This window comes from Rhinopithecus bieti, unplaced genomic scaffold, assembly GCF_001698545.2.
Source record: "Rhinopithecus bieti isolate Rb0 unplaced genomic scaffold, ASM169854v2 scaffold_21531, whole genome shotgun sequence".
NCBI lineage: Eukaryota > Metazoa > Chordata > Mammalia > Primates > Cercopithecidae > Rhinopithecus > Rhinopithecus bieti.
The window spans coordinates 147,471-162,681 of NW_016810386.1; the positions used below are offsets into that span (position 1 = coordinate 147,471).

General features: G+C 41.4%; 1 protein-coding gene across 2 annotated transcripts in view; it reads right to left on the reverse strand.

Moving 5' to 3' along the window:
* Positions 1–15,211, reverse strand: part of ATF1 (activating transcription factor 1) — a 63,352-nt gene that overhangs the window by 16,027 nt on the left and 32,114 nt on the right. For both annotated transcript variants that reach the window (XM_017891757.1, XM_017891756.1), the window contains one exon: positions 7,603–7,703. In XM_017891757.1, coding sequence (XP_017747246.1) covers positions 7,603–7,703 — 101 coding nt within the window. The remainder of the gene's footprint in view (positions 1–7,602; positions 7,704–15,211) is intronic.

The window sequence follows — 15,211 nt, forward strand, 5'->3', positions numbered from 1 at the left end:
GCAGTGAACAGGACAGACAGGAGTTTTGAAGTTCTATAACTCAAAACATTTTAAGAGCCCCAATGTGACTTAACAAGAGGAAACATCTTTGAGGCATGTTTCATAAAATCAATGTCTTAAACATGTTTTTTTGCTCGTTTGTTTTTTTTTTTGAGATGGAGTCTTGCTCTCACCCAGGCTGGAGTGCAGTGGTGCGATCTCCGCTCACTGCAAGCTCCGCCTCCCGGGTTCACACCATTCTCCTGCCTCAGCCTCCCGAGTAGCTGGGACTACAGGCGCCTGCCACCACGCCCGGCTAATTTTTTTTTTGTATTTTCAGTACAGACGGGGTTTCACCGTGTTAGCCAGGATGGTCTCAATCTCCTGACCTCGTGATCCGCCCACCTCGGCCTCCCAAAGTGCTGGGATTACAGGCTTGAGCCACCGCGCCCGGCCCTTTTTTTTCTATTTGAGTCATCCTAGTAGGTTTGAAGCAGTATTTCACAATTTTGATTTGCAATTCCCTTAATGATAAATGATGTTGAACATTTTTTTCATAGCTTTATTAGTCATTTGTTTATCTTCTTTGGATAAATTTTTATTCAAATCCCTTGCTTTTTTTCTTTTTTTTGATGTGGCCCAAGCTGGAGCACAGTGATGCGATCTCGGCTCATTACAACCTCTGCCTCCTGGTTCAAGTGATTCTCCTGCCTCAGCCTCCCTAGTAGCTGGCATTACAAGTGCCCACCACTATGCCTGGCTAATGTTTTTATTTTTATTTTTAGTAGAGACGGGGTTTCACCATGTTGGCCATGCTGGTCTCGAACTCCTAACCTCAGGTGATCCACCCACCTCGGCCTCCTGAAGTGCTGGGATTACATGCATGAGTCACCATGCCCAGCCCCCTTGCTCATTTAATGGGGTTGTCTTAATATTTAGTATTCTGATCAATTAATATGAGATGTCTTTTCACTTATTTAGATCTTTTTTTTTTTTTTTTAAGATGGAGTCTCCCCCCATGCCCAGGCTGGAGTACAGTGGTGCGATCTCAGCTCAATGCAACCTCTGCCTCCTGGGTTCAAGCCAATCTTCTGCCTCAGCCTCCTGAGTAGTGGGGACTACAGGCACGGGCCACCATGCCCAGCTAATTTTTGTATTTTTAGTAGAGATAGGGTTTCACCATATTGGCCAGGCTGGTCCCATACTCCTGACCTCATGATCTGCCCACCTTGACCTCCCAAAGTGCTGGAATTACAGGTGTGAGCCACTGCTCCCGGCCTTACTTAGATCCTTTAAAATTTCTTTCAATAAGGTTTTATAGTTTCCAGTATATGTATTCTTTTTTTTTTGAGACGGAGTTTTGCTCTTGTCACCCCGTCTGGAGTGCAATGGTGCGATCTCAGCTCACTGTAACCTCTGTCTCCCAGGTTCAAGGGATTATCCCGGTTCAGCATCCTGAGTAGCTAGAACTACAGGTGCGTGCCAGTCACCAGGCCTGGCTAATGTTTGTATTTTTAGAAGAGATGGGGTTTCACCATGTTGGCCAGGCTGGTCTCAAACTCCTGACCTCAGGTGACTGCCTGCCTCGGCCTCCCAAAGTGTTGGGATTACAGGCATGAGCCACTGAGCCTGGTCTCCAGTATATGTGTTCTGTTTCTTTTGTTAAATTCTTATCTAAGTATAATTTAAATTTATAAATTTAATTTTAAACCTTTTATACTTTGTTATTATAAATAGAATTGTTTTTAAGTTTCATTTTTTGATTAGTCATTGCTAATATAAGGAAATACAGTTGATTTTTGTTATATTGATCTTATATCCTACAACCTTGCTGGAACTTGTTGATTAGTTCTATTTTAATAGATTCTTTAGGATTTTGTATATATAAGATAATGTCATGTACAAAGTGTTTTATTTAGTCCTTTCCAATCAGGATGCCTTTTATTTAATGTATTGACTAATTCCCTGAGTGCAATGTTTAGAAGTGGTGAGAGGGGATCTCCACATTATTTTCTTATTAGGACATTAGTTGTGGGTTTTTTGTAGATATTCTTTATCAAGTTGAGGAAGCAGCCTTCTATTTGTTTGTTGAGCAGTTTTATCATGAAAGGGTACTGGATTTTTGTCAAATGCTCTTTCTGTGTCTTGAGATGATCATATGTTTTTTGTTTTGATTCTATTAATGTGATGTATGACATTAATTGATTTTCAATTACTAAACCAATTTTGCATTTCAGGCATAAATCCTGTTTGGTCATGGCATATAATACCTTTTATACATTGTTGGATTTAGTTTGCTAATATTTTGTGGAGTATTTTTTGTGTATATATTCATGAAGCATATTGATCTATAGTTTCACAATTGCCTTTTATTTGGTGAGTGTAGGCCATCTTCAGTATTGGCTGATCTTCCACTTTATTATTTGCTTTCTGTTTATTCTGTTTTTAAAATTCTTCTGTGTTCCTGCACCTGAATTATTTTGGATTATTTGAAGATTTTTCAAAATTTAATCTACTGTGTATTTGACTAAATCTTTTTGCATAGTTTTTTTTAGTAGTTGCTCTAGGGGTATACAGATACCTAGCTTTTCACAGTCTACACAGAATTAGTATTTTACCACTTCAGGTGGAATGTAGAAACCTTACCACCATATTAGATCTGTTTACATTTCCCTCTCTATGTTGTAGATGTTTTATATATTGCCTCTGCATATATTAAAAACCCCATCAGAATTTCATAATTTGTTTTCAGCCATCAAATTGATTGATTGATTGATTGAGACAGAGTCTCGCTCTGTCACCCAGGCTGGAGTGCAGTGGTACGATCTCAGCTCACTGCAACCTCCACCTCCTGGGTTCAAGCGATTCTACTGCTTTAGCCCCCCAAGTAGCTGGGACTACATCCCAACCCTTTTGGCACCAGGGACCGGTTTCATGGAAGACAATTTTTCCATGGATAGGGAAGTCGGGGGATGGTTTCAGGATGAAACTGTTCCACTTCAGATCACCAGATATTAGATTCTCATGAAGAGCATGCAACCTAGATCCCTCGCATGTGCAGTTCACAACATGGTTCACATTCCTATGAGAATCTAATGCTGCCACTGATTTGACAGGAGGCAGAGCTTGGGTGCTAAGGCTTGCTCACCTGCTGCTCACCTCCTGCTGTGCAACCCGGTTCCTAACAGGCCACAGACAGGTACCAGTCCACGGCCTGGGGCTTGGGGACCCCTATTTTAAGGAATTCAATAGGAGAGGAACTGTCCATTATATTTGCCCAGATGCTGTTTCTTCATTCCTTACCTTCAAGTTTCTTTCTCTTAAGAATTTTCTTAGCAGTTGTTTTATAGCAGGTCTGCTGGCAATGATTTCCCTTAGTTTTCCTCCATGAGAATATTTATTTGGCCTCCAAGTCTCAAGGATGTTTTCAGTAGACACAGAATTTTGGGTTGATCTTTTTTTTATTTTCTTTTTATTTTGGGTGCCAAAACCCAGGAGATACTTCTTTTTTCTTTTAGCACTTTAAAAATGCTATTCCATTTTCTTCTCGCCTCCATAGTTTCTGATGAGCACTCTGTAGTTATTCACATTGTTCTAAGTAATGTGCCATTTCACTGGCTACTCATAAGATTTTTCTTTAACTTTAGTTTTCAGCAGCTTGATTATGGTAAGTCTGGGCAATGATTTATTTGTGTTTATCCTGTTTAGAGTTTGCTGACATTTCTGAACCTGTAGGTTTACATCTTTCACCAAATTTGGTAATTTTTCAGCCATTATTTCTTCAAGTGTTTTTTCTGCACTATACTTTTTTCCTCTCTTTCTGTGACTCTAATGACATAAATCTTAGATCTTTAGGTATTGTCTCACAGGTCCCTGAGAATTAGACAATTTTCCAATCACGCTTTTCTATGTTCAGATTGGATAATATCCATTGAATAATCATCAAAGTTGACTGTTTTTTCTCTCACTTCCATTCTACTATTGAACCCATCCAGTGAGGTTTTATCTCTGTTACTGTGTTTCTTGGCTCTGAAATCTCTATTTTATTCTCTTTACATCCTCTATTTTTGGCTGAGAGTTTATACCCTTCGAGAGAATTCACTTACTTGTTGGAAAAGTTAAATAATAGCTTCTTTAAAGTCTTTGTCATATAATTCCAACATTTGTATCATCTAGGAGTTGGCTTCTGTCAACAGTCTTTTGCCATGCAAGTTGAGATTTTTCCTTGTTCTTTGATACCAAGTAATTTTGGACACTTTCAATATTATGCTATCAGACTCTGGGTCTTGTTTAAATACTATAAAAAATGTTTTATATTCTTGTTGCATGTGCATATGTATATTTGAGACAGGGACTCGCTTTGTCGCTCAGGTTGGAGTGCATGGCATAATCATGGCTCACTGAAGCATCAACCTCCTGCTTCTCTGCCTTCAGCCTCCTGAAGCTGGGACTACAGGTGCATACCACCATACCTAGCTAATTTTTGTATTTTTTGTAGAGACGGGATCTCGTTATGTTACACAGATTCATCTTAAATTCCTGTACTCAAGCAGTCCTCCCACCTCAGCCTCCCAAAGTGCTGGGATTACAGGCATGGGCGACAGACCTAGCCTATATTCTTGTTTTAGAAGTTATCAATCTGGTTGTGTCCAGGTCACAAGTTCTGATCAGCCTTCTGTGGGTTCCAATGTCAGTTCAGTTTCCAAAGTCTCTGCAATGCTATTCATACCAATTACACATGTGCACCAGGTAGTGACCAGTCTAGAATTTGGGCAATGATGATCTATACTATACACAGTTAAGTTCTAAAAGTCTACATATGCTAGGGAAGCCCATTTTTATTCATTTTTGGTCGAAATGTATGACGTACTGGATTTAATCAAATACTTTTTTCCCCTGCATTTATTGACTTGACTGTATTGTTTCTGCCAGTTCTCAGTTACCTGGTTTATGTCCTTGCACGTTTGATGATTTTTGAGTGAATTCATATTTGATCTTTGCTAATCTGTGGCAATCCAGAAAGCTTAACTTTGAGAAGTTTCTTTTCAGATGTTATAGCCTCCTTGAGAGACCCCTACCTAATAAAGAAATCTCAGGTTCAGGCTGGGCGCGGTGGCTCACGCCTGTAATCCCAGCACTTTGGGAGGCCGAGGTGGGCAGATCATGAGATCAGGAGATCAAGACCATCCTGGCTAACACGGTGAAACCCTGTCTCTACTAAAAACTACAAAAAATTAGCCAGGTGTGGTGGTGGGTGCCTGTAGTTCCAGCTACTCAGAAGGCTGAAGCAGGAGATTGGCGTGAACCTGGGAGGCAGAGCTTGCAGTGAGCCGAGATCACTCCACTGCACTCCAGCCTGGGTGACAGAGCAAGACTCCATCTTAACAAAAACCCATAAAACTACCCAAATTAATCATTATTACTATTGTTCTAAAAAGCCAACGCTAACTGAAATGAATTGTCTTTGTTCACCATTCTTTCTTATATTTATATTCCTTTCATTTTCTTCTTCCTGAAGTATACACTTAAGTAGTTTCTTTTTTTTTTTTTTTTTTGAGATGGAATCTCACTCTGTCACTCAGGCTGGAGTGCAGTGGCACAATCTCAGCTCACTGCAGCCTCTGCCCCCTGGGTTCAAGCGATTCTTGTGCCTCAGCCTCCCAAGTAGCTGGGACTACAGGCATGTGCCACCATGCCCAGCTAATTTCTGTATTTTTAGTAGAGATGGGGTTTCACCATGTTGGCCAGGCTCATTTCGAACTCCTGACCTCAAGGATTGTTCAGGTAGGCACAGAATTCCAGGTCAAAAGTTACTTTCTCTTTGAATTTAAATATCGGAGCCTGAGTACAGTGGCTCATGCCTATAATACCAACACTTAGGGAGGCTGAGGTGAGAGGATCGTTTGAGCCCAAGAGTTTGAGACCAGCCTGGTCAACATAGTGGGACTCCATCTCTACCAAAAATTTAAAAAAATTAGGTGGGCTTCATGGCATGTGTGGGCATCATGGCATATGCTTATAGTCCCAGGTACTCAGGAAGCTGAGGAGCTGAACCCAGGAGGTAGAGGCTGCAGTAAGCCATGATCACACCACTGCACTCCAGCCTGGGCAACAGGGTGAGACCTCCATCTCAAAAAAACATGTAATAATTTAAAATAAAATAAGGATTTTAGTTCAATGTCTTATACTGTACTTCAAAATCTGTTGTCAGCTTACTGGTCATTCCTTTCTAAAACTGGTCTTTTCTCTTGGAAGCTTTTAGCTTTTAAGATCTCATGTTTATCCCTGGTGTTCTCCAGTTTTTCTTCACAACATACATCTAGATGTAGGTTTCTATTAATTTATCTTGTTTGGGACCTTGCTTTCTTACACTGGGAAATTCATATCCTGGAAATTGCAGTCATTGTCATTGTCATTTTCTCTCGTAGAGAGACTAGAAGCTGGAAGTGCCCTTCCCTCTTCTCTCCTTTTATCCTATGTATGTTGTATACTGGACCTTCTCATTCCATCTTCTATCTTAACTTCTATTTGTCTTTCTGTGTTCCATTCTAGGTAATCTACTCAGAGCTGTATCCTCAGGTTCTCTAATTTTATCTTCAGTTATGGGTATTAACCCCTTATCAGATAAGTGGTTTGCAAATAATTTTTTCCCAGTTCGTAAGTTGCGTTTTCATTTTGTTGCTTGTTTCCTTTGCTACACAGAAGCTTTTTTTAGTTTGATGTAGTCCCATTTATTTATTTTTGTTTTTGTAGCCTGAGCTTTTGGTGTGATATCCAAAAAATCATTGCCAAGGTCAGTGTCGAAGAGCTTATCCCTATGTTCTCTTCTAGGATTTTTACGGTTTCAGGTCTTAACATTTAGGTCTCGTATCCACTTGGCACTGATTTGTGTAATGGTATAAGATAAAGATCCAATTTGCTTTTTTTTCTTTTTTTTGGAGACAGAGTCTTGTTCTGTCGCCCAGGCTGCAGTGCAGTGGCGCAATCTCGGCTCACGGCAACCTCCGCCTCCCAGGTTCAAGTGATTCTCCTGCTTCAGCCTCCCGAGTAGCTGGGATTACAAGTGTGCACTACCACACCCAGCTAATTTTTCTATTTTTATTAGAGACGGTTTCATCATGTTGGCCAGGCTGGTCTCCAACTCCTGACCTCAGGTGATTTGCCCGCCTTGGCCTCCCAAAGTGCTGGGATTACAGGCGTGAGCCACTGCGTCCGGCCAAAGGTCCAATTTCATTTTTTCTCGGAGACAGGGTCTTGCTCTATCACCCAGGCTGGAGCACAGTGACACGATCATAGATCAACTTCAAACTCCTGCGCTCAAGCCATCTTTCCGCCTTAGCCTCTAACTAGATGGGACTACAGGCATGCGCCCCTATGTACAGCTAAGTTTTGTTATTTTTTGAAGAGACAGGGTCTTGCCATGTTGCCCAGGCTGGTCTTGAAGTCCTGGGCTCAAGCAATCCTACCTCGGCCTCCCAAAGGGCTGAGATTATAGGCGAGGGCCACCCAATTTCATTCTTAACACTGACATGTGCTAACTTCTTTAGTGTACTTTGCACAGCACCACTTGAACTCATTTGGTACTATTAGAACATGCAGGGCGTCATACAAGAGAGTACTCACCTGTAAGATGGGCGCCGTGCTAGGATCCCGTGGGCTTTCTGTGAGGAGCCTATGCTGTCGGATGAGTCCTGGGACTCCTCACTTTCTGATAAAGATGATACCTAAAAAAGAACTGGCGTTAACATGATGAACAATGCAGGTGGGAAAAGAAACAACTGAATTTTTACTTTTAGAAAAAAATGATCTGTCTCCTGCCACTCAAATTCATTTGTACATTAAATCTAAGGTCTAAAAGAAAGGAACAAAAGGAAAAGGAAAAATGGAAAGTTTATTCCAGAAGCCCAACCTATTAAAGTAATATCAAATATAGCAGGCCCAGAGCTGAGAATAAAGTCTATTTTATTCTCAGAAAAACAGAAGCAGTACTGTTTTACCGGAGTTAAAAAGACTAGTCTCTGATTCATCCTCCACCCTATTTCTACACTGATGCACATTACTTAAAAGTGTTGTTTTATTACTAATCTACCTGACATGTTAAGTTTTAAAAAACCTGTTAAATATTCAACTGCTGACATTGAGGCGACCATCACATATACAAAGCCTGCAGGTCTGGAAAGAGGTCTGGGCTAGATACATAAATTCTAGAGGTCTAGCTTTTTAGAGTCCTTAAAGCCATGAGACTGGATGAGCTCACAGGGGTAAATAGAAGAAGACTGAGGACTAGCCTCAGGAACACTAAGAGACCGGATGAAGAGGAGGAACGGCAAATGAGACTAAGATGGAGTCACCAGTAAGGATGAAAGAGAACCAAATGATTGAGCTGTCCTTGGAAAACTAGTGAAGACAGCATACTGAGGAGAAAAGAATGATCAACCATGTCCAGTGCTGTTTACAAGTCAGATAAAATAAGGACTGAGAAGAGACCATTAGATTTAGCAAGGTGGAGGTCACTGGCAATGGCAGGTATAAATATATGCCATTTTAAAATCTGTATGATTCAATTTTATCTCATTTCACAATTAAACAAGTTAATACATGTAACACTTGGCATGCATACAATATGTTAATTTTTATAAACTACATCAATACAATATCCAAGTTATAGCAATATATTACAACTGAGAAAAGTTGTTTTCAATGTTTTTTTTTTAATTTTTTTTTTTTTTTTTTTTTTGAGAAAGGGGCCCCCCCTGTCACCCCGGCTGAACTGCAGTGGTGCAATGACAGCTCACTGCAGCCTCACCTTCCTGGGCTCAAGCAATCTTCCAGCCTGAGCCTCCTGAGTAGCTAGGATTACAGGTGCACACCACCATGCCCAGCTAATTCATTATTTTTTATTCTGACAGGGTCTCATTATGTTACCCCGGCTGGTGTCAAACTCCTGGGCTCAAACAGGCCTCCCAAAGTGCTGGGATTACAGGTGTGAGTCACCATGTCTGGCCTCAATTTTTTAAGCATATTAAAACTTTCCAACATTTGTCCAAAGTTAGATTGTGATACCCGACTTCACCTTAATATTTCTTTTTTTTTTTTTAAGATGGAGTCTCGCTCTGTCGCCCAGGCTGGAGTGCAGTGGCACGATCTTGGCTCACTGCAACCTCTGCCTCCTGGATTCAAGTGATTCTCCTGCCTCAGCCTCCTGAGTAGCTGGGATTACAGCTGCGTGCCACCATGCTCAGGTAATTTTTGTATTTTTAGTAGAGACGGGGTTTCACCATGTTGGTCAGGCTGGTCTCAAACTCCTGACCTCATGATCTGCCCGCCTCAGCCTCCCAAAGTGCTGGGATTGCACGTGCGAGCCACCACACCTGGCCGACTTCATCTTAATTATTAAAAATAAAATAACCCAAACAGGCCTTTAGAAGGAACATAAGAAATCAATTCTCCACATTAGTTACTATCTACAGAAAGCCTTCCCCTAAACTATTTAGACATCAAATTTCCAGAGACGCTTCTTTTATATGTTATCTCCTTTAAAAATGAGTTCTAGTATATAACTACTCATTTATATTCCACATTAAATCTATATCATTATATAGAAAAGAATTAGTCACAACCAAATAACAATTAAGAAATAATAACCAGTAATTTAAAATAAGAAAAATCTGTCACTTTTCCTCAAGCATCATAAATACTTTTTTTTTATTTTTTGAGACAGAGTCTTGCTCTTGTCACCCAGGCTGGAGTGTAATGGCACGATCTCGGCTCACTGCAACTCCCACCTCCCCGGTTCAAGCGATTCTCCTGCCTCAGCCTCCCAAGTAGCTGGGATTGTACAGACACCTGCCACTACGCCTGGCTCATTTTTGTATTTTTAGTAGAGATGGGTTTCATCATGTTGGCCAGGCTGGTCTTGAACTCCTGATCTCGTGATCTGCCCACCTTGGCCTCCCAAAGTGCTGAGATTACAGGTGTGAGCCACCGTGCCTGGCCATAAAATACTTCATTTCTAATCTAACTCATAAAACTACATTGTCTGTCCCTAAGCTTACTCCAAAGTCTTCCATTGAACTTAAGAAAATAAATTGTAAAACTAAGGAATTACTTGTAATTAAAATCAAATAATTTATCTTTAATAACAGCACCAGCAAATAAGAGTAAAATTTTCATATAAAAACTAAAATATCCATGCAGCCACCTCCTTTCACATGTGAATACCACATAAAGATGCAGCTCCAGTTTTGACAACATTGCCATAATCAGGAGAAGAAAATGAGAAATACAGCTTTTCTTCTAGGAGAGCTGCTTCTAAAAATGAGAGACGACCAAAGGTATTCTGGGACTCACAGAAATCAGAAGATAAAATGGGAAAAGTAGGAAGAAGAGGAATCTAGGGTGGCTCCTTCTTTCCTACTTTTGTCAGGCATTAATATGAGGGTAGATAAATACAAATAAGAACTTTCCTCTACAACAAGAGAACTCTTTTATTTGACCTCCATAAAGTATACGGTAGGTAAGTACTGACTCCATAAAGCATATAGAAAGTACCTAGGATAAAAGGGTGCTTTCCCTTTTTAAAAAATGTCCTTCATTTCCTTAAATCATGAGCAATAACTTTCCCTAAAATTGTCTTTTATTTTCACTAGGTATTACATACATGAAACCAGAAATTCTAAAACTTTTCTATTTGCCTGATTTGGTCTGCAGTCTAATTTATAAGACAACTTTATCTTGGTTTATAATATTGTAGGTACAGCAACGGCAATGTATCTGAAGACTCAGGGTCTAAAAGTCCCAACTCTTGACCACTAAGTCTTCAAATTTCTGTACCATTTGCACATGCGGCGGGTGGATTACAGAAGACTGAGCTGTCTGGATGACCCCCTGAACCTGTACTTGCTCTCCAGGAAGAGGTACAGTTGTCACTAGTGCAGATCCTCTTAATGACAATAGAACAAATACAAATTCAATTAACAAAACATATATTGTACCTATGCATGTAAGATAGCTGAGTTCTTAACACTGGAAACACATTTCAGAGCTTATTATATTTAATTGCATCATTAACCAAACATTAGGTACCTTCTATTGACCAGAGGCTGAACTAGGGACTGAGAGTACAAACTAACTATAACAACCAGAATAAGAGTTATAATAGAGGAAAATTACGAAGTACTGTACTGTGGGAGCAAAGAAAGGGTGTTATTTCATCTGGGTTTTGAATGATTAACAATTACCCTGAGGGCTATGTATGGAGGGGCAGGAGTTAGGGGACTGGAAGGTATTTTAGGCAGACGAACTGACTGTGCAAAAACATGGAGAATCTTTAGCACATGCTATTCTGAAGAGATGTGGTTGAAAACTAACCAAGAAACCAAGAGTCAAAAAGTGAGTAAAACACCAGCTTTGGACAGCATCTTGAAAGAAAAATAAAATATTTCGAGCAAATGATTGAATCATGAAATTATAATTTATTTCTGTTGAAATCAGATGCGGTTTCATGGAAATACCATGATAAAATGCTAAACTAAGAAAAGTCTACTCATCATCCCTCAAGGCTCATCTCAGGTTCTACCTCTTCCAAAAAGCTTTCTCAAATATTTCCAGTTAACAGAGATCTCATGCCTTCCTCTTGACTACTCTGGTCCATACCATTCCTCTTGGACTTAAATCACAAAATAAAATCCTGGACTACTTCTCATGCCCTGAAAGTAAGCTTCCTGCCTCCTTCCCTGTTCTCTTTCTTCACTTTGGGCTCTAAGAATATTGCTTTCCCTGTTCCCCCGACCCCTTTTTATTCTCCAAGAATATTGCTTTCCCTGTTCCCTTGTGTTCTTTGGGACTGAGTTTCACTTCTTCCCAGGCTGAAGTGAAGTGGCACGATCTAGACTCACTGCAACCTCCGCCCCTGGGTTCAAGCGATTCTCCTACCTCAGCCTCCAGAGTAGCCGGGATTACAGGCATGCGCCACCACGCCCGGCTAATCTTTGTATTTTTAGTAGAGACGGGGTTTCCCCATGTTGGCCAGGCTGGTCTCGAACTCCTGACCTCGGCTGATCCACCCGCCTTGGCCTCCCAAAGCGCCAGGATTACAGGCGTGAGCCACCGCACCCAGCCTCCCTGTTCCCTTCTTTCACTGAAAGTTCTTTTCCTCTTCCCAAGACTAGATTAAACAAACTCCAGTCTCATCATCCCTCAAAATGCCTAGGGTCATGAAATTCTGTATAAAATGTATCCAGCCACTGAGAACTATAAACTCCATTTGTAGCACAAACAACGCCATTCAACTCCCCTCGTACCAACTGACCAAATTCTTGACCAATGGCTTTTGTCAGGCCAAGGATGTGTCCCTAGAATGACCCCAGAACCCCCCTTAAAACACCTGCCTGAGAAAGTTCAATTCTACCAAAAGAATTTACTCTTTGTTCCAGAAAAACTTGACTACAGGCCCCTATCTTCACTTTTCTTATAGCATTTTAGAAAATTTGCCGTTATTAATCCTTTCTCTGTCCCGTCAGATGTAAATATTCTAAAACCTAGAAGTCTTTCTTTGGGCCTGTAAATGTAGTAACCAAGAAAGAAAAGATATGGTCCCTGTCTCCCAGTCTGTGGGAGAGTAGGAGCCTAATTTTGACAAGTGCCAATGAGCAAACAAGATGGCTAATCATAGTGACAATTCCTTGCCTCCCCCAAACATCTTATGTACTTTTCCTTTAGAACACCCCAATATTTAAAAATCTTTCCATCTGTTGTGTTTCAGTGGAGCTGAGCTCAGTTTATGTTGGAGTTTCTCTCCTATACTGCAGTAATCTGATAAAATCTGTCTTGCTGCCTTCAACAAATGTCCAGCTCTGTTCCTCTTTGACAGTACCCCAATATGGGCATACAGAAATTGAAGAATAAGAACAGACAAGAGCTGGGTGCAGGGGCTCATGCCTATAATCCCAGCACTTTAGGAGGACAAGGCAGGCAGATCCCTTGAGCCCAGGAGTTCAAGACCAGGCTGGGCAACATGGTAAAATGCAGTCTCTACAAAAAATACAAAAATTAGCCAGGTTTGGCAGCGCACGCCTATAGTCACAGCTATGTGGGAGGCTAAGCTGGGAGGATTGCTTGAGCCCAGGAGGTGGAGGTTGTGGTGAGCTGCGATTGCACCACCGCACTCCAATTCTAGCCAGGGTGACAGAGTAAGAACTGTCTCAAAAAAAAAAAAAAAAAAAAAAAAGAACCCACAAGTCTTAAGAGTCTAGCTCTAGAGTTACCATTACACTTGGAAAACATTAACAAAACGTCTTCCCACCTTTCACAACTGAAGCCACTCAGCTAATGGAGAGAACATATGATAGGATTAATTTATATCTCTAAAAGGTAAGGGCCATCATTCCTCAAAGGTTTCTGGCAATTCATGTGATTTAATACAAGCTGTGGGTCTGGCAGGTTGAAAAGGAAAATAGGCACCAGATTTTGATTTAGCTAGTAGTAGTAGTTCCTATCCCTTATTACTGCGGTTCGCCTAACCTCACAAAATGCTCGTTACTCACGGTCTCAAAGTCCTGATTCTCTTCCCAGCCCCACTCTCAAACCTGATAATCTAAATATTGAGAGACCTTTCAAAGGAGGAAAGGGAGGAGCTGGTCCCCAATCTTTTTTATGGGGGGGAGGGGGTAGGGTCTCACTCTGTCAACCAGGCTGGAGGGCTTTGGCACAATCTCAGCTCCCTGCAACCTCTGACCCCTGGGTTCAAGCGATTCAGCCTCCCGAATGGCTGGGATGACAGGCGCCTGCCACCACGCCCGACAAATTTTTGTATTTTTAGTACACATGGGCTTTCACCATGTTGGCCAGGCTGGTCTTCAACTCCAGGCCTCATGTGATCCACCCACCTCAGCCTCCGAAAGTCCTAGAATTACAGGTGTGAGCCACTGCACTCAGCCAGAACTTCATACTACTTCTCTGTTCACTGGTTCACTTATATTCTAAAGATTCTAGATTCTAAATTATCAGTCCAAAATCTAAAATAGAGCAAGAACAACTAAAAATAAACAGTAAACAGGCCAGGCGTAGTGGCTCACACCTGTAATCACTTTGGGAGGCCGAGGTGGGCGGATCACCTGAAGTCAGAAGTTCAAGACCAGCCTGGCCAACATGGTGAAAGCCCGTCTCTACTAAAATTACAAAAATTAGCCAGGCGTGGTGGTGCGCACCTGTAGTCCCAGCTACCCGAACCGCTTGAACCCAGGAGGTGGAGGTGGAAGTTGTAGTGAGCTGAGATTGCGCCACTGCACTCCAGCCTGAGCAACAGAGCGAGACTCTGTCTCCAAAAAAAAAAAAAAGATCTCATTTAATATATATTAACACTAAACTACGTATCACAGTCAATAGCACTGTAACTCATGCCTGAATGAAACTTATCTAACACATGTATTTCCTCCATAATGCACATCACAACCTTCTTGCACTTAGAACACAAGATAGCACTTTGTACTACACCTGGGAGTCATTTTTAAATAGCAAAATCACCAACAAAAAGGAGAAAAATGCAAAAAAATGTGGTTATACTAACAAGACCGCAAAGAGGCCAATTGTTTATACTATGAGAGCTGATGCAAGAAGAAACAGCGTCACCTTGTTTGACTTCAGCTAGGAATATAGGGAATAGGCCGGGCGCGGTGGCTCACGCCTGTAATCCCAGCACTTTGGGAGGCCGAGACGGGCGGATCACAAGGTCAGGAGATCGAGACCATGGTGTAAACCCCGTCTCTACTAAAATACAAAAAATTAGCCGGGCGCAGTGGCGGGCGCCTGTAGTCCCAGCTACTCGGGAGGCTGAGGCAGGAGAATGGCGTGAACCCGGGAGGAGGAGCTTGCAGTAAGCCGAGATCCCGCCACTGCCCCCCAGCCGGGGCGAAAGAGGAAACTCCATCCCAAAAAAAAAAAAAAAAAAAAGGAATATAGGGAATGACTCATTTTTTGCCACTTTGCACATGTCCATGAATAACCGCAAAAGTACCATGAGTATTGTTTTTGGAGTTAGAATTTTATCAAGTAGACAAATTTGCAAATACAGAATCTGTGAATAATAGGAATCAGTTCCAGCTACTCAGGAGGCAAAGGCAGGAGGATCACTGGAGGGCACGAGTTTGAGGCTAAAGAAATACGATCATGCCACTGCACTCCAGCTTAGGCAACAGAATAATACTCGGTTTCCAAAAAAAAAAAAAAAAAAAAA